The sequence below is a fragment of the Lissotriton helveticus genome, chromosome 8 (genome assembly GCF_964261635.1).
Source record: "Lissotriton helveticus chromosome 8, aLisHel1.1, whole genome shotgun sequence".
NCBI classification, from domain to species: Eukaryota; Metazoa; Chordata; class Amphibia; order Caudata; family Salamandridae; genus Lissotriton; species Lissotriton helveticus.
The window spans coordinates 1,219,349,520-1,219,370,031 of NC_136069.1; the positions used below are offsets into that span (position 1 = coordinate 1,219,349,520).

General features: G+C 49.4%; 1 protein-coding gene across 14 annotated transcripts in view; it reads left to right on the forward strand.

Annotated features, from left to right (window-relative positions):
• Window positions 1-20,512, forward strand: part of LOC144773261 (uncharacterized) — a 7,170,044-nt gene that overhangs the window by 1,005,728 nt on the left and 6,143,804 nt on the right. For all 14 annotated transcript variants that reach the window (XM_078658159.1, XM_078658161.1, XM_078658167.1 and 11 more), the window contains exon 10: window positions 18,057-18,185. In XM_078658159.1, the coding sequence (XP_078514285.1) occupies window positions 18,057-18,185 (129 nt within the window). The remainder of the gene's footprint in view (window positions 1-18,056; window positions 18,186-20,512) is intronic.

Consider the following 20,512-nt stretch of genomic DNA (forward strand, 5'->3'; position numbering starts at 1 on the left):
TGGACATGCCGTTCGATGGCCGTCGCCTCTTTGGGGACAAAGCAGACCATGCGCTCGAGCGCTTTAAGAACTCCAGGGCTACGGCCAAGTCCTTGGGCCTCTCGGCCCCGCGCCAGCAATCGGCTGCTTATCACTCGTTTCGTGGCCACGGAAGGGGTGCACCCACACGTGCCGCTAGCCACGCTCCGCAGGGCAATTCCCAACGCGGTGGCGGCCGTGGTAACCGCCGTCCGGGCGGTAGGGGTCAACGGCGAGGTCAGTCAACACCTTCCCCCGCAGCATCTGCCTCAAAACCCTCCTAGTCCGTGCTTTCAGGCCCATGTGACGCCAGTGGGGGGCAGGGTTCGCCATCACCACCTCCACTGGCGCACTGTCACTTCGGACAGGTGGGTGCTGCAAATCATCCGAAGGGGCTACTCTCTCCCCTTCGAGGCGACTCCTCCAGCCATGCCACCGCAGAACCACCCTGTATCGGGGGATCATTTGCGACTTCTGCAGGAGGAAGTTACGGCCCTCTTGGCCAAGGGGGCCATCGAGCGCGTTCCTGGGCCAGAAGTAGGGTGTGGTTGCTTCTCCCACTACTTTCTGGTACCCAAGAAGGGCAAAGGGGGCCTACGTCCTATCTTGGATCTACGGAACGTCAACGGCTTCCTCCGGAAGGAGAAGTTCAAGATGCTGACACTGGCTCAGGTCTTAGCTGCCCGGTACCCAGGAGACTGGATGGTAGCGTTGGACTTGCAGGACGCTTATTTCCACATCCCCGTCCTGCCGGCCCACCGGCGCTACCTGCGGTTCACGGTTGGCCACGAGCACTTTCAGTTTACCATGCTCCCCTTCGGCCTTACCAGCGCCCCACGGGTGTTCACAAAAGTGATGGCGGTGGTCGCAGCTCATCTGCGCAGGTTAGGGGTTTCAGTCTTCCCCTACCTCGACGACTGGTTGTTGAAGGCGGGCTCGCCCCAGACAGTCGTCAGCCACCTCCAGACTACGGCAGATCTCCTGCACCAGCTGGGGTTCTCCATCAATGTGCCAAAGTCACACCTATGTCCCTCTCAGAAGCTCCTCTTCATCGGAGCGGTTCTGGACTCGGCGCAGTTTCGGGTTTATCCACCCGAACAGCAGGTCCGGGATATTCAGGCTCTGATTCCCATCTTTCAGCCGTTATCCCGGATCTCGGTCAGGTTGACGCTGCGGCTTCTGGGGCTGATGGCCTCCTGCATCCTTCTGGTGCATCATGCCAGGTGGCGGATGCGGGCTCTGCAGTGGGACCTGAAGTTTCAGTGGGCCCAGCATCAGGGCAATCTGTCCGACCACGTCCTGATCTCGGAGGGCACTGCGAGACAGCTGCAGTGGTGGCTCACGGACCGCGATTGGGTCAGCGGCAGATCGCTCTCCCTTCCCCAACCGGAGCACGTAGTTGTGACGGACGCGTCCCTCCAGGGGTGGGGAGGCCACATGGAAGAGGCGGAGATCAGAGGCCTCTGGTCTCCGGCGGAGGCCCGGCTCCACATCAACCTGTTGGAGTTACGGGCGATTCGTCTAGCACTGAAGGCATTCCTCCCCTCTGTCCGGGGGAGTGTAGTGCAGGTGTTCACGGACAACACCACCGCCATGTGGTACTGCAACAAACAGGGCGGGGTGGGGTCGTGGACCCTTTGCCAGGAGGCTCTGCACCACTGGCAGTGGATGGGAACGCCAGGGCGTGACTCTGGTGGCTCAACACCTGGCAGGTTCTCTGAACGCCAGGGCCGACGAGCTCAGCAATCGGTGCATGATGGATCACAAATGGCGTCTGAACTCGGACGTGGCGCAAGGCCTCTTTCAACAATGGGGAGAGCCTTGGTTAGATCTATTCGCCACCGAAGAGAACACGCAATGTCATCGGTTCTGCGCGTTGGAATTTCCAAGGCGGCACTCGCTCGGAGACGCTTTTCGTTGCGAGTGGAGTTGAGGTCTGTTGTACGCCTTTCCGCCTATACCACTTCTGCCCAGAGTGCTGAAGAAGATCAAGCGCGACCAGGCCCAAGTCATCCTTGTGGCTCCGGACTGGGCGAGAAGGTACTGGTATCCAGAGCTACTCAGTATGTCAGTCGATCCCCCGGTTCGTCTGCCTCTTCAGGAGGACCTTCTGTCGCAGCAGCAGGGGACGGTCCTCCACCCGAACCTGTCCAGTCTCCACCTCCATGCTTGGAGATTGAGCGGCGACAGTTGAGGCCATTTGACTTGCCTCCTGAAGTCTGTAACGTCATTCTGGCAGCCAGGAGTCCCTCCACAAAGTCGGTATACGCCTGCAGGTGGAACAGATTTGTGGCATGGTGCACAGCAAAGGCTGTGGATCCTCTTGCTGCCCCTCTTTCTGAGGTTCTTCTCTTCCTTCTTTCTCTTGCCCAGCAGGGCTCTGCTCTTGGCACTATCAAGGGCTACCTTTCAGCCCTTTTAGCCTTTCTCAGGCTACCTGATCAGCCTTCTTTGTTCAAGTCCCCTATTGTAAATAGATTTCTTAAGGGCATCACGCACACGTTTCCTCCTGTTCCGTTTGTGATGCCTCAGTGGGACTTGAACCTGGTTCTTACATTTCTGATGTGCGCTCCCTTTGAGCCACTTCACAACTGTCCTCTTTGCCTTCTGACTTTGAAGACTGCTTTCCTGGTTGCCATCACCTCTGCCAGGAGAGTGGGTGAGCTCCAGGCTCTTTCTTGTACTCCACCTTTCCTTTCTGTCCATCCGGACAAAGTGGTGCTACGTACCAAACCTTCTTTCCTGCCCAAGGTTGTCATGGCCTTCCACATCGAGCAGTCTATCACCTTGCCCACCTTCTTTCCGCCACCGCATCCCTCTAAAGAGGAAGAGCGGCTCCACCGTCTGGACCCAAAACGTGCGCTCTCATTCTACTTGGATCGCACACGCCAGTTCCGGGTGGATGACCAACTCTTTGTTGGTTACGTGGGCGCTAAGAAGGGGAAAGCGGTACATAAGAGGACCATCTCCCGGTGGATCATCTTGTGTATCCAGGCATGCTACTCCCTGGCTAGGAGGGAGCCCCCTGCTGGATTACGGGCTCATTCTACCCGAGCCACGGCGACTACCACTGCCCTGGGCAGGGGTGTGCCCTTACAAGACATCTGTCAGGCAGCTACGTGGGCATCCCTGCACACGTTTGCAAGACACTGCTGCCTGGACAGCCAAGTCCGGAGGGATGGCTTCTTTTGCCGTTCCGTCCTCCAGGACTTTCTGGTGTGATTATTGGTTCGCAGACCCACCACCGGGGTTGGTATTGCTGGGGTATCTATTCTAAGGTAAGGAATCTAATACTAACGTGTCTCTTTCAGATGCACAAGTTACTACTTGTGTAACGATATATCTGTAATAGACATTAGTTAGTATTAGATTCCTTACCGACTCACCCATCCTCCCCGTTCTGCGAACCAATATCTAGGGTTAGGGTTGTCCCCTTTCAGGGCCCTAGTTTCAATGGCACCAGTGTTGGTTTTTAACATGGCTCTGCGTTTCTGGCGCGGAAAAGCTGTGTCTAAGAACTGACGTCAGCACGCGGAGGCGGCGTCGAAGTACTCCGACGACGCCATCACGGCGCCCACGACGCCGACGACGGATGCGGAGCCGCAGACGACGCCTACCGACGCGCAAGGGTACTGCTACGCAAAAGTTTCCGGATCCAGTCTGACGCCTGGGGATATTCTAAGGTAAGGAATCTAGTACTAACTAATGTCTCTTACAGATATATCGTTACACAAGTAGTAACTGGTGCGTCAGCTTCGGAGTCGATGCAGCCTAACAGCCGGCGTCGGGACAACAGCAAAAGTCGGAGCAGCGCTCACGGCTTCGATAAGGAAGACGGCATCGCTCGTCGCTGTCTGTGTTGCAATTTTCTTCTGCACCAGCTAAAACCGCAGTTCTAGATGCAGGCAAGCAGAAGGGGTGAAGTCTTGTATCCCTGAGACTTCATGCAGGAGGCAAGCTCAAGTTCAAGCCCTTGGAGATCTTTCTCAAGATGATGAAAGCACACTCAGTCCTTTTTCTCCTTTCTTTGGCAATGAAGCAACCACTGCAGGCCAACCCCAACAACATGCAGCATAGGGGGTAGTCTCCTCCTTCAGTTTCCCAGTTCTTCTCCTCAGCAAAGCTTTGTCTTGATTCCCAGAACTGATCTAAAGTTCTGGGGTCTGAGTCCCCAATATTTATACTACTATTCTCTTTGTTCTCTGAAGGCAAAGATTGTATGTGCCTAGTACAAACCAGTTCTGTGCACGTTTTTTTACAGGACTCTCTTCCTTTTGACAGTGTAGGCCAGGGTCATCAGACACACCACAGGAGGTGGAGCCAGCATTGTGGAAGGGAGGCACAGCCCTATTCAGGTCCCAGGTGCTCCACTCCCCTCACTCTACATGCAGATGGATTTATTCAGCCCTGTGCTAACACACCCTGTCTCCTGGAATCCCCCAGCCCCTGTCACTCACAAACCAGACAAGGAATACCCAGCTCAGCAGAGGCAGGCTTGGATAGTTAGGGAAGAAAATACCTACTTTCTAAAATTGGTATTTTCAAATACAAAATGTTGAAACAAACTTCACTAAAAGATGTGTTTTATCATTCTGAAGTTCAAGCATGCTAAACTCAAAATTCTACCTAGTTCCCTGAGTCAGTTAGGATTATAAGATGTTATAATCAAACTGCCCATTATGGACGATGGAGAACGGGTAGCCTTGCAATAGTGAAAAACGAAAATGGCTGTAATTCACTATCAAGACATGCAACACGCATCAGGGCATGTCCTACCTTTCACATACAATGTACCCTGCCCTTGGGCCTACCTTAGGGGTGACTAATATGTAGAAAAGGGAAGGTGTATTGACTGGCAAGTGAGTGCACTTGCCCAGTCAACATGGCAGTACCAGACTGCACACGGCTCTGCAATGGCAGGCCTGAGACACACTTTACAAGTTGCTCCAGTGGGTGGCACAATAAGTGCTGCATGTCCACCAGCGATACAAAAGGGGGTGGTGATGGACGGAGCATCTGAACCAATCAAACACGCACACCCAGTCAACAGATCTGGGTTGAATCCATCACCGTTCTTTACCCCACTCTGCCACCCCAGTTCAGACATGGCCATATGCAAATCAGTCTGACCCTGTGCCTCATGGGAACAGTCCAGCCCGAACTGCCAGGCCATGCCTTCCCTGGACCGGATTCAAGCTTGCAAGGACCGGTTTCTGGCATTACAGCCGTCTTCAGCCAGGCTTGCTTGAATCCAGTGGCAAAGTGAGCAAGGGACTCACGTCTGAGCATACCCAGCCAACTTATGGTGGCTAAAGCGATACAAAAGGGGGTGGTGATGGACAGAGCATCTGAACCAATCAAACACTCACACCCAGTCAACAGATCTGGGTTGAATCCATCACCGTTCTTTAGCCCACTCTGCCACCCCAGTTCAGACATGGCCATATGCAAATCAGTCTGACCCTGTGCCTCATGGGAACAGTCCAGCCCGAACTGCCAGGCCATGCCTTCCCTGGACCGGATTCAATCTTGCAAGGACCGGTTTCTGGCATTACAGCCGTCTTCAGCCAGGCTTGCTTGAATCCAGTGGCAAAGTGAGCAAGGGACTCACGTCTGAGCATACCCAGCCAACTTATGGTGGCTAAAGCGATACAAAAGGGGGTGGTGATGGACAGAGCATCTGAACCAATCAAACACTCACACCCAGTCAACAGATCTGGATTGAATCCATCACCGTTCTTTAGACCACTCTGCCACCCCAGTTCAGACATGGCCATATGCAAATCAGTCTTACCCTGTGCATCATGGGAACAGTCCAGCCCGAACTGCCAGGCCATGCCTTCCCTTGACCGGATTCAAGCTTCCTAGGACCGGTTTCTGGCATTACAGCCGTCTTCAGCCATGCTTGCTTGAATCCAGTGGCAAAGTGAGCAAGGGACTCACGTCTGAGCATACCCTGCCAACTTATGGTGGCCAAAGCGATACAAAAGGGGGTGGTGATGGACAGAGCATCTGAACCAATCAAACACTCACACCCAGTCAACAGATCTGGGTTGAATCCATCACCGTTCTTTAGACCACTCTGCCACCCCAGTTCAGACATGGCCATATGCAAATCTGTCTGACCCTGTGCCTCATGGGAACAGTCCAGCCCGTACTGCCAGGCCATGCCTTCCCTGGACCGGATTCAAGCTTCCTAGGACCTGTTTCTGGCATTACAGTCGTCTTCAGCCAGGCTTGCTTGAATCCAGTGGCAAAGTGAGCAAGGGACTCACGTCGTAGCATACCCTGCCAACTTATGGTTGCCAAAGCGATACAAAAGGGGGTGGTGATGGACAGAACATCTGAACCAATCAAACACTCACACCCAGTCAACAGATCTGGGTTGAATCCATCACCGTTCTTTAGCCCACTCTGCCACCCCAGTTCAGACATGGCCATATGCAAATCAGTCTGACCCTGTGCCTCGTGGTAACAGTCCAGCCCGAACTGCCAGGCCATGCTTTCCCTGGACCGGATTCAAGCTTCCTAGGACCGGTTTCTGGCATTACAGCGGTCTTCAGCCATGCTTGCTTGAATCCAGTGGCAAAGTGAGCAAGGGACTCACGTCTGAGCATACCCTGCCAACTTATGGTGGCCAAAGCGATACAAAAGGGGGTGGTGATGGACAGAGCATCTGAACCAATCAAACACTCACACCCAGTCAACAGATCTGGGTTGAATCCATCACCGTTCTTTAGCCCACTCTGCCACCCCAGTTCAGACATGGCCATATGCAAATCAGTCTGACCCTGTGCCTCATGAGAACAGTCCAGCCCGAACTGCCAGGCCATGCCTTCCCTGGACTGGATTCAAGCTTCCTAGGACCGGTTTCTGGCATTACAGCCGTCTTCAGCCAGGCTTGCTTGAATCCAGTGGCAAAGTGAGCAAGGGACTCACGTCTGAGCATACCCTGCCAACTTATGGTGGCCAAAGCGATACAAAAGGGGGTGGTGATGGACGGAGCATCTGAACCAATCAAACACTCACACCCAGTCAACAGATCTGGGTTGAATCCATCACCGTTCTTTAGCCCACTCTGCCACCCCAGATCAGAAATGGCCATATGCAAATCTGTCTGACCCTGTGCCTCATGGGAACAGTCCAGCCCGAACTGCCAGGCCATGCCTTCCCTGGACCGGATTCAAGCTTCCTAGGACCGGTTTCTGGCATTACATCCATCTTCAGCCAGGCTTGCTTGATTCCAGTGGCAAAGTGAGCAAGGGACTCACGTCTGAGTATACCCTGCCAACTTATGGTCGCTAAAGCGATACAAAAGGGGGTGGTGATGGACAGAGCATCTGAACCAATCAAACACTCACACCCAGTCAACAGATCTGGGTTGAATCCATCACCGTTCTTTAGCCCACTCTGCCACCCCAGTTCAGACATGGCCATATGCAAATCAGTCTGACCCTGTGCCTCATGGGAACAGTCCAGCCCGAACTGCCAGGCCATGCCTTCCCTGGACTGGATTCAAGCTTCCTAGGACCGGTTTCTGGCATTACAGCTGTCTTCAGCCAGGCATCCTTGAATCCAGTGGCAAAGTGAGCAAGGGACTCACGTCTGAGCATACCTTGCCAACTTATGGTGGCCAAAGCGATACAAAAGGGGGTGGTGATGGACAGAGCATCTGAACCAATCAAACACTCACACCCAGTCAACAGATCTGGGTTGAATCCATCACCGTTCTTTAGCCCACTCTGCCACCCCAGTTCAGACATGGCCATATGCAAATCAGTCTGACCCTGTGCCTCATGGGAACAGTCCAGCCCGAACTGCCAGGCCATGCCTTCCCTGGACCAGATTCAAGCTTCCTAGGACCGGTTTCTGGCATTACAGCCATCTTCAGCCAGGCATGCTTGAATCCAGTGGCAAAGTGAGCAAGGGACTCACGTCTGAGCATACCCTGCCAACTTATGGTGGCCAAAGCGATACAAAAGGGGGTGGTGATGGACAGAGCATCTGAACCAATCAAACACTCACACCCAGTCAACAGATCTGGGTTGAATCCATCACCGTTCTTTAGCCCACTCTGCCACCCCAGTTCAGACTTGGCCATATGCAAATCAGTCTGACCATGTGCCTCATGGGAACAGTCCAGCCCGAACTGCCAGGCCATGCCTTCCCTGGACCGGATTCAAGCTTCCTAGGACCGGTTTCTGGCATTACAGCCGTCTTCAGCCAGGCTTGCTTGAATCCAGTGGCAAAGTGAGCAAGGGACTCACGTCTGAGCATACCCTGCCAACTTATGGTGGCCAAAGCGATACAAAAGGGGGTGGTGATGGACGGAGCATCTGAACCAATCAAACACTCACACCCAGTCAACAGATCTGGGTTGAATCCATCCACCAGCAGCATATGATTTAAAAGCCCTGGGCACACGCAGTGCACTGTACTAGGGTCTGACAAGTGAACCAAATAAGTCAATCAAGGAGTCACTACTCCATACATAAATTTACAATAGGGAGAGCATATGCACTTTAGCACTGATCAGCAGTGATAAAGTCCCCAGAGTCGTAAAACCAACAAAAAGAGGTCAGACAAAATACAGGAGGAAGGCAAAAAGTTCAGGGCCACATCCAATAGTAAGGGTTTGTAAATGACCCTGGGGCCCTGGGCGTGGTTCCGTACTGTGCTGGACAAGGAAGTAACACATGCATGTGTCCCTGATGTTGTGTCAGCGCCACCTAAACAGCATTCCGCAATGTGTCACCCTCTGTTCCCTATTCTACGACATGAGCCACATGTACGTAAGAGGAATCCAGTGAGCCTATATTCATCCATACTTCCACACTTGAAAGACCATAGACATGACGCATCTGTGTGATTATGAATGTTTAATGCATATTCAGTGGAGTATTGCATCTGAAGCAGTACAGGGCCATTCAAACCCCACATGCTGATGTTGTCCGTGGAGGGCCAGCCAGAGTCTTTCATGGAATGACAAGTCCAAAGGAAGAAAAAGAGTTCAGTCCGCAGTCAGATTTCTGTGTCATTGGCGATCAAACAGCATATGGCAGTCCATGTTGAGGTCCAAGGTAAATGTCGCAGAGTGCTTCGGGGAACAGTGGAAGGTGATGATGCAGAGGGCAGAACCAAGCTGTAGCTGGCCCTATGGCGTAGATGCATGCTACTGCATCCTTCTTACCACGAGGGCAGATTCATCTGCATCTTCGTCCTCTGCTGTTTCATGTGCCTCTCATGTGGGTGGTGGTGTTCTGACTCCAGCACTGTGTGGCAATGAAATATCTTCAGGACTTCGACTGCATTCACCTCGTCCACGATGGACTGCCATAGTCCATTTTTTGTTGCCAATGACACAGTAGAGGTGACGGACAATTGTTGTTGGTGTTCTACCACCTCCGTTATCAGGATCCTGTTTTCCTTCGGACTGAACTGCTTCTTCCTACTCTTCTTCTACTTGGCCTTCCCTGACCCCGAGGTTCCAGGCTGGTCCTCCGGGGTACTTGTGGGGTTCTGGTTCTCCTCCGTACTTGCTCCGGCAATGTCTATTGTGCTTCGCTGTTGTTTGGCTGTTTTTTTTCTACTTTTATGTTGATTGTTCCCGTCTGACGCATGTGAATTGCAGGCCTGTCGCTGGTTTTTGCTGATTTTTGTATCGCGATTGGCCTCATCGCAGCTTTTTTTGCGTTTGTGTTTCGCATTTTTGTGGCGTGGGGTTGAATTTAACGCAGTTATTCGACGCCTTATCTGTAGACTATCACATGGTACCGCCGGGTTGTGAATACTTGGTTAATAACACAGCTTAATTTTCCAGTGTTAGACTGCGATTGTGTGTGTTGCATTAAGTTACTTTTGCGATGATTATCACACGTTTTTGAGAATATCTCCCATCGTTGCTTTGTTGAATTTATGAACAACCCTCCCTCCTTCTGGGTTATCAAGAGATTTTTTGACTGGATAACTGCATAAGTTTGAAGGCATAGTTGTATTAAAACATCAAGATGATTTTAGAGTTCAGCTGCCTGGAACTTTGCATTTTGGGATAAGTGGAATATTTTGGGACAAAGGTACAGCTATCACCTTATGGGTCACACAATGTAACAAACAGCGCGGGCATGTAGGAGCTTCTAAAGCTTCATCTTACCATAGGTTTGAACACCTGCAGAATCAAGTTTTTTGAACTGCAAACAAAGATTGTTAAGTAAGAATATTACCGAAATAACCAAGAATAAGTTTAGGCTTGGCTTGTTTCTCTTGTTAAGTAATTGGCATTTTATTGTATTCATGCTTGCAACTGAAGTCGATACATCTCGAAGCCTTTTGGATCATCTATTGATGAAATTATAATTTGTTCCAATGAAGAATTTAATACAATAATCACTGACATTTGAAAAAGCTTCCTTAAATACTGTCTTTTCAGAGAAAAATGTATAATCTTGTTCTCCTTTATGGGAATGTCACTCGTTTGGCCCTTCCTCATGAACTCAAACAGGAGGTACACCATTAAAAATCCATTCCGAGGAAATGTAAAACCTTTTTTTATTTTTTTATATAAACTTTATTTTCTATTTTTCATAATATATCACAATAATGCATTCATAACAATGTCACAGTTCATCAATACCCACGTTCATCAATCCCTCCCACCAAATATCCAATTGTAGCATGTCCACCATACATCATACATTAAATATGTATAACAATAAACCTACTTTTGTACCATTAGGAACACAGTATGGGACTAGGAGCCCTGGAGGATCCGCACGAGTGCATGTACCCCTACACGTAGCCTATACGCACACACCTCTGGAATTAATATGACAACACCTTAGTCGATATCTTAGTTTGCATTGCCAGATACTCCTGGAGGGGTCCCCATATATCCCTTGGTTGAGATGCTATTGGCAGCAGTTCAGCATATGTGGCACTCTGCTCCTGACAGTACATTAAATCTCCCATCCATTCTTTAAATTTCAGGACTCGCCCCCTGCCCCACCGGCATGCCACCCTCCGTTTATCGAGCAATAGAGAGCTATGAACTTCCTATGCTGTGTATGTATCTGTGCCGTGTACCCGAACAAGGTAAGCAGCGGATCCCTTTCCAAAACACATCCAGTCATGTTATCCAATGCCGTTAGAACGTGCTCCCAATAGTCATGTACAGTCGGGCACTCCCATGCCAAATGAAGAAATCCTGCTTCTAGCTGCTTGCACCTATCCGTATCAGCCAACTTAAACCGAAATTTAGTGAAGGGCTTATAATATAATCTATGCAAATATTTATAATGTATGACTCGCAGCCTACAGCTAGCCGATATATGTGCCGTTTGTACACAACAGTAGTGCCATTGACCATTAGTAACTTCCTGCCTTAAATCTTCAGCTCAATGTACACGTGACCGACTAACCACTCCTGCTCTGTGCGTGGGGATCAGCTGTATAATCCGTACATGAGGTGCTTCCCATCTGTGGACGCCAGCATTTGGTGTAGTGGTAAGAGACATTCAGGTTCCCTGGGAAAATCAGGAAGAATAGACCGCATCCCTTGCCTAAGCCTTATATAGAGGAATACATCTAAGGGTGTAATCTGCGCTCTGTCTAGAAGTTGCTCCATTGAACGGAACAACCCATCATGGAATAGGTCACCCCAGGTGGTTATATTGGCCCTTTTATATAATCCCTGAAAACCTGTCTCTTGTAGCAATGATAGATCTGGAATAATGGGCAATAAAGGATAGGCAAGTCCAATAATGCAGTTATCCGATGCCACGCATTTACCGTGCCATTGGACGGTAGTAGGCAGTGTTGCCCACGTGGTGGCAGGGTTATGCAGCGCACCCCTCAGCGGCACAGGATCAGCCAGCCAATCAGCCTGTTTGTGGCATGTACTGGGGGGGAGGGAATGTATCCAATAGTATGCGTAATGTGCCTGTGCACTGAGAAAGTATCATTCAAAATCTGGGATGTCAAACCCCCCCTGTTCATATGGCCTCGTCAGTACCGACCAGCAAAGTCTTGCCTGCTTCCCCCCCATAATAACCATAGCAACTTGGAACGTATTGTTTTAAAGAAGAATCGCCCCGGTGCATATGGGATATTTAGGAACAGGTATAGGATCTGAGGAAGCACAACCATCTTGATAAGGGAGACCCTACCAGCAAGTGATAGAGGCAATGATATCCAGCATGTGACGTTAGCAGTAAGACGCGTTATGGCTGTGCCATAAATAGCTCATATGGTTTCCTCCCTATCTCTAGCTACCCTTATGCCAAGGTACCTCAACTCCGTGCCGCACCATTCTAGCGGGAAATCAAACTGGAACTGCGCTACCGCCGGTGTAAGAGGGAAAAATACATATCCCAGATAGACGGCCAAACTTAATGAAGTCCCCTAAAATGGGTTCATATTCTGGTGCGTGTCTCTTATATATAGCGTAATATCATCCGCATACAGCGACACTAAAATTTGTCAAAGACAGCATGCAGTTGCCTCAGACAACACGCCAGGGGTTCAACCGCAATGGCAAAAAGAAGGGGGGATAACGGGTACCCCGGACCAGTGTCTCTGGAAATAATAAGGGATTGAGATGGATGCCCATTAATCAAGACCCTAGCTGAGGGACGGTGATACAATAGTGCAATCCAAGACAAGTACCCCTCCGGGAAACCCATCCTCGAAGCACCCCAAATAGATAATCCCACTTCACCGAGTCAAACGCCTTAGTGGCGTCTAAAAATACTGTGGCGAGCGGGAATTCAGGCGCCACATTCTGGATCAATGAAAATAAAATCCCACGGTTATGGAAGGTGGCCCTACCAGGCACAAATCCTGACTGATCAGGTAAAACAAGTTTATCTAATAAGAGGGACAGCCTATTTGCTAGAACCTTTGCCAATATTTTCATGTCGCAGTTCATCAAGCACAACGGCCCATAAGAATCACAGGACTCAGGGGTTTCTCCCAGGCTTTAACAATGACATTACTATCGCCTCTCGCTTCGAGGAAGGGAGTATACCCACCTCTAAAGACTCCTCATATACCTCCTTCAAAACTGGCACCATAATGTCAATGTACGCCTTATAGAAATCAGCCGAGAGGCCGTCTGAACCCGCCGCCTTCCCATTCTGAAGCTACAATATAGCTTCCCTAATTTCATCAATCTCAAATGGAATGCTTAAAAATGTCCGTTGTGCATCTCCAAGCCATCCGTGTGCCACATCCCCCATGAAGTCCACCAGATCTACAGTACCCTGCATCTGTGATGTATAATGCGCAGTGTAGTGCGCGGTGAATGCCTCCGATAAGTGTAGCAAGTCGCGATATGGTGGCGCGAATTGCACCTGTATTTCTGGCACATGCGTGCTGAAATGAGGGCCTTTTGTCACTGCAGCCAGTGCCTTCCCTAGCCTTTCACCTTCCCCAAATGTACGTTCCGTCCAATACTGCCCTCAAAACTCCACCTCCCTGTGTGCAATATCTTCATATTCAGTGAGAGTAGCACAAAAGTCCTTCTGCACCTGCCCCATCTCTCTCTGACTCATCCGCCTCTCCAAGTCCCTCAAATCTTTCTCCAGCTTTCTTATTGTGTTCTGTATATATCTTAGAACCCCAAAGCTCTTAGACATACAGTATCCTCATATTGTTCCCTTGAAGGCTTCCCATATCATTTCGACACTCTCAACAGAGCCCTTATTCCGCAAAAAAAAGTCTTTGATTTCTTCACCTAATTCTGTTCTGAACACCACATCTAACAAGGCCGTGGGTTGCAATCGCCACCCCGGACGAGGCCTATCATACCCCGGCAGAGACAGTGAGACCTTAACTGGACAATGATCTGAAAAAGTCTGAGCCAAATGCATGACATTACTAATAGCCAGGCCAAGTCCCCGAAACAGTAGGCAGTAGTCAATGTGCGCCTAGGTTCCCATATATGAGGTAAAATGTGTGCCCTCTTGCTGCAGGGGATGCATGTGTCTCCAGCTGTCTATCAGCCCTCCCTCCACCATGATGCCCTGCAGTACCTCCTGTGCCCTGGGGTAGTGCTGCGGACCCGCATTGGATCGATCCAACTGTGGACAGAAAGCTACATTAAAATCGCCCCCCCAAATGATGTGGGCCGATCCCACAGACAGAATTTTACCCCATAAATTGGTAAAGAAGTCTGGGCTGTCTATGTTAGGGCCATTACAATTGGCTATTGTAACCGTATCTCTACCCAGCCGCCCCCAGAATAGAACTTATAGTCCGTGCGGGTCCTCCAGCACCCCCATTTTCTCGAATCATGTGTGTCGATTACATAGTATGGCCACACCCCAAGCGTATGAGGAGTATGAGGAAAACACTCGACAACTCGCCCAACTAGCAGCAAAATTATTTGTGGCCCTCGGCGCTATATGTGTTTCTTGCAAAAGTGCCACGTGAATCTGCTGCCGATAGACATATGCTAAGACTTTCCTCTGCTTTCTTGGGTCCCCAAGGCCTCGAACATTCCAAGAAAGCACCCTGAGGGTGCTACTATCCACATGTGCCTGCGTGCCCAATATGTCCCCCTGAGTTCCATCAAGCGGTTGTACACATTCCATTACCTGCGAGCACACCAAGACATGCTTAGTATTAAATGCCTGTGCACTTGAATCATTGCGACAATCAAACTCCTCTCCCCCTCCCACTGAAGCATCCCAACCATGCCAGTAATTAGTATCCCTCCCCCTCCCATACAACCCACATCTTCCCATCTAGACCAACTGGGCACAAGTCTTCCTCTTGTGAACCCGAGTGAAGACTCATGGAAAACATTAACCAGGGTTACAACAATAATGGGGTTCTCCCAAGAGGGGAATGCGTCCAGGGAGCTCACGAAAACCTCTCGTTGGACCAGGCACTACAGATCACCCAGCGATATCCCAGGTCCAACTCAAGGGTGACCGACCAGTTCTCATGCTTTCTCACCCTCCAAGTTATCTGCAAGAGAAGAGGAAAAAAAAGGGAAACCGAGCAGTGAACTGATGTAGTGTCCTATCCCATGACCACAATGCTGCTCCATAAGCCAATCATATCCACAAAGCATGGGGTACACTTTAGTGATAAACTAGTGTCTTGTGCCTTGAGTCTCATTCTCCGCTCGGCGACTGCGATCTAGGGGAATCCTCCTGTTCCGGTAGCACTTTCTTCTGCCGTTTAAGATGCTTCAAGTAATCTTCCACCTGTTGTGGGTTAGTGAAGAATTTCTGTGTCCCCTGATGGGTGATACGCAGGCGAGCGGGATATAGCAAGGCGTAGTCTATTTGAGCTTGCCTGAGCTTCTGCTTAACTCCATGAAATGTGCGACGCTCTTCTTGCACTTGAATTGTAAAGTCCTTGTACATAGTGAAGGATATGCCATCATGGGAGAATTATTTTTTCTCTCGAGCGATTCGCAGGGCAGCGTCTCTGTCCCTATAATTTCATAGACGAGCAATAATGGGTCTAGGGGCACCACCAGGGGGAGGTCTTGGTCCCAGCGACCGGTGCGCCCTTTCAACAACAAATTGAGAAGAAAGGAGATCAGTTCCCACCACGGCCTTGAGTAGATTTTCAATGTACACCTCCATCCTTTCTGTCTTCGTGCTCTCCGGTATGCCTAGCACCCGTATAATATTTCTCCTTCTTCTGACCTCTATGTCCTCATTTTTTGCCGTTATGATCCTTGGTAGTTTGTCCATTTGCGCCGTCGACTTTTTCAGCTGTGTGGTGGTATCCTCAACATCAGAGACTCGCTGTTCCGTCTCCTTGATACGTGTTTCGTGGCCTTTTATTTTCCTCACAATGGTGTCCATTAGTGTTGACACCGTGTCTATTTTATCAGACATGGTCGCAAAACCTTGCCGGACCGCTGCCAGAAGCGACCTGAGATCATCACTCGGCTGTGGTTGACAATCCTGTTGAGGGGCCTCCGCCGCTGTATCCCCATCTGTGTGTGGCTGCTTAGCAGTTTTTTTAGCATTAAAATTAAGTCTCAGTTGGCGGGCATCCAATCTCCCCATCGTGACCCTGGGAGGAGACCCGATCATTCGCATGAATGAGCCTCAGCAGTGCCCCTTACTATACTTGACGTATGCGTGAAACATCCTCACGGCCACGCGCAGGTAAGGTCCAGAGACGCCCTCCAGCAGCGCAAATGTCTTAATTACCTGGACCCATTCAGGTCCGTTCTGCACGCCTCCTGATAGCGACCCCGTTCAAAGTCTGAAAGAGTAGGCCTCTCTCCTGACAGTGTTGCCCAGCAGCAGCGCTCCGTGCACACCTCCCTCTACTTCGTAGGCCAGCTCCTAGGGCGATCAAGTAGGTACCACACTCCTTCTGAGACCTCCGTCTAAACGCCGATATGGGCCATATAGCAGCTGCAGCTAAGTTAGAGTGTCCCAACCAACCAGATCCGTGTCCTCATCAGCCACTTGTATAGTCTGCAAATATTGCCAATGCCCCGCGCAACACTGTCCTGGCAAGGGCAAAGATTGCGACCACTGCGCCCCAGGGAGTCTACACGTATCACTGCTCCCTGCTCTACTCTCCACTAGTTCTCAGGGACTCACCCTCTGCCCTCGACCACAATAGCAACTCTAAATGGGATCTCCTTTCCCGTTGCTCCCAAAGCCATCACACTCCAGCAGGGTCACTCGCCTCCCATAGCTGTCGCGAGCAGAAGACCAGCACCATTAAAACAGCGCGTCTGTCTTATGTGCATCAGCACTGCGCTCAGCAAATGGCGGCTCCCTCACCACCAGCACACCCCTGTGGTCCGCTCCACTGCAGCTGAGATTGCGGCATGAAGCAAATCTCACATGCCTGGGAAGGAGCCAATTCCACCTCTCATGCCAGCCAGCAGGGCAGCAGCAGGCGACACCTGCTGCACCACCGGTCTGGGCCAATCAGCACCAGGGCTGACAAAGTCTGCCTCTAAAATGGCCGCCCACTAAAGTTTCTGGTCGCTTCTTACCGCACCCAAATGTCACGGGCCAGTTCTCAGCCAACAGGGTACCGGACACCTCTCACCACCGCCGCTGTTACCACTGTGCTATCACTGCGCAGACAGCCGGTGTTCCCAATGGTAGCAACGTCACGGTCCCACTCGAGAGTCTGTCACTGCAGCCCAGCCATCATGTGTGAAGCCGGGGCCTCCCGTACTCAATACCTCTGGCAGGCAGCTCCAGGAGCAACAGGAGCGGTGCTTGGCTCTCTCTCCTCCCGCTCGTCAGTCCGCCAATTCATCTCTGTTCACGCTAACAGCAGCACCGCCTCAGCACAACAATTAGAGGATGATCTCCCTGCACTTTGTTTCGGAAAATCTGGGCGAGAATCAGGATAAATGCTGGATTTACTGGCTCGTCTGCGGGAGCCTCACACCAAGGCGGCCATTCCGCTCGTGCGCCCCCTAGCGCCAGGAAATGTAAAACCTTGCTAGTGGTTTTGTAAGTCGTTCTCAACATTAGTTAATAGCTTTCTTCTATAACCCCAAGAGACCCAATCCTTGGTGTACATCACATTTAAGAAATATTCTAAATGAATTCGAAATATACACGGACTACCAATTTGGTTTTAACATTTAGTTGATTACGGTCTAGGTATGATTTTCCTGGATGAATGTCACAGTGACTACCTTCTGATGTTATTTTTGAATCCCCCATTACCTGCTGCCTACAATATAATCCTCTTCACGTTGTTTATGGCACCTATTAGATAGTACTTTACGGTAAGTGTATTTTATTCACACTCCTTTGAGTAACTAGCAAAGGGATTAGGTTCATGGGTGTTACCAGGTTCTGGGTGTTATATGGCCAAATGATTAATATAACCACACCCTGATTCCATGAGAATTCATGTGATGGATGATTTACTTCTACATATGTATTGTTTATGCAAAGGCGTTGTAATTAAATAAATGTAATCCTGGCTTATGCATTAAAGCACTTGTTAAAATTGTACTTATTGTGTGTTATCAACAATAGTATTTGATGAACATTTCTAACAGCACGGCTAATCTCTCCTTTTCTTAGGAGCTAGTGTTGCTTCAAACTCCAAGTATTATTATGGACGTCATTTTGTGAGGGGACAATGTAATTTAGCTACAAGTAGCAGCAGACCTCGAATTAAAAGCAAAGGTAGCGTGCATAAAGGAATGAAAGGTAATTAAGCAATGGATGTTGTTCTAAATTTAAAGATATTCATGTTTTGTATCAGATGATTCATATAAAACATTGTCCTAAAAATAATGTGGGCTTTTTTCTCAAGGTCTTGCTGAGTAGTGTGCACAGTGTATTCTGTTGCTTACCACGGAAGTCTCAACCTCTTGGGACTTAATACTCGCACTGAACAGTGGCAGCTGGTTAATTGTAGAGGGGCAGACACTAATCCGCAAGCCACCCATTCACAAGCACGCACAAGCACCCATTCTCTCTCTAACTCATTCACAAACACACATGCCCAGACATACTCACACCCATCCATTCATTAACGTGTGTTCGCATACTCACACCCACTCATTTACAAGCATATAGTGATTTACAAGCATGCACTTGCAGACACATATATTTATACATACACTCAATTACAATTGTTTGGAGGCCAATAGGAACCTACGCAAGGCTTTAACCTCTAAACCTAGGTGTAGGGCAAATGTAAGGGCAGCCAGGAAGATGTACAAAATTGCAATAAGCGAGCGGAAGTGCATTCTCCTGGGTGAACGCTGGGAAGTACTATCGGAGTCAGCTGGGGAAAGGATGGCAACTTGTTCTGGTCCGCAGTCAGGGACTTGCGCAATATGGGCCAACAAATAATACCAGTCAGCTGCACCATTTCCAGTAATTCATGGGAGAATCACTTCACTAAAATGTATGCCACGCCGCTACATGGCTTAGATCACTATGTGCAGGGTCACCTATGCTGCCTACAGATAACGCTGTCGGAGGTAGAAGAGGCGATCGCACAGAGCCTAGGTTATAAGGCTCCAAGCCCAGATGGGCTGCCCATAGATATAATAAAGTGGAAACCAGATTTTTGGGCCCCAGTTCTTTTGAATGTTTTTAACAGTATACCTCAAGCCCCCATGCCTGATACCTGGGCTACGAGCATTATTGTCCCAATTTATAAAAATGGGGATAGATCAGAACCAATTAACTACAGGCCAGTTTTCTGGCTTGACAATATATTAAAGATCTTGGGTCGAGTTATATACAATAGGATTTTAGATTGGTCGGAGGAAAGCGGTATATTAGACCCATGTCAATTGGTTTTTAGAAGCAGGGTCGGCACAATAGAACAGTGTTTGAACCTTAATTTGGTTATTAGTAAATATAACACTGCCCGATCTTCTCCTGTTTATTTAGGGTTTATGGATCTATCATCCGCTTTTGATTTAGTTAATAGGTCTAAACTCTGGTCTATTCTGCTGGATTATGGATTGGATAAATCCCTGGTACCTTTCTTGGCATTTTTACATTCTGATCTCAAGGCACAAGTCAGGATTGGCATGGGTGGGGAGGTGTCGGGTGCAATTAGGGTAGGAAGGGGAGTCAGACAGGGGTGCGTTTTAGCACCCCTGCTTTTTATTATTTACATTAATGGGCTGAGCAATTCCCTGAGACAGTCAACTCCAGACGTCCCCATAATTAACGGCAAACCGTTACCTGTACTTCTCTACACAGATGATGCGGTCCTTATGGGCCGCACTCCAAATTCTCTGCGTATTTTAGTTAAACGTTTTGTAGAGTACATGGACGGACTGGACTTACATGTGAATTTTAAAAAATCGTTCATCATGTCATGTGGACCAGTGAAACGCCAGCTTAACTCTATGATGGTAGGGAATGACAGATTAATTTCCACCCGAACTTTTCCATATCTGGGGATGGTCTTTGCTGCGAACGGCTCGTGGACTGGTCATTTGTCCCACTCCACGAGCAAGTTCTCAAAGGCCATCAACTCAATTTTAAGCCTCCCCCGCCCGAAGAAAACAGGTGCTATTGAAGCAAATTTAAGGATTTTTTAATTGCAATGCGTCCCAGTAGCCACATATGGGGCAGAGATATGGGGTTTGGCGAAGAATCGGTGCATCCAGCAGGAAGAAAATCGGTTTTGTAGAAAACTGCTGGGTGCACCGATTTCTACTTCCTAGTATATTTGCCATAAGGAACTTAACTTTTATTTTATCTGTGATTTTATTAACACCCGACCTGCGTTATTTTGGCATTCAGTTTGGAGGAATAAATATGCTACTCTAACGCAAGAAATTATAACTGACTGCCTCAAGTGCGAGAGAGGAACGGATATTCCTTGGCTCTCCGGGTCTACCAGAGTCTATGTAGTATTGATAAAGGTAGCCTCTTCCTAGACCCAATAAGAGCCGATTCATTCCATAAGAATGACTTGAAAAAAGCACTTTATGCACTTTATAACTCAGAAAGGGTCAGGGAAGAATCCAAGAAGTCCACCGTTTCTAGTTACATGGGCAGGG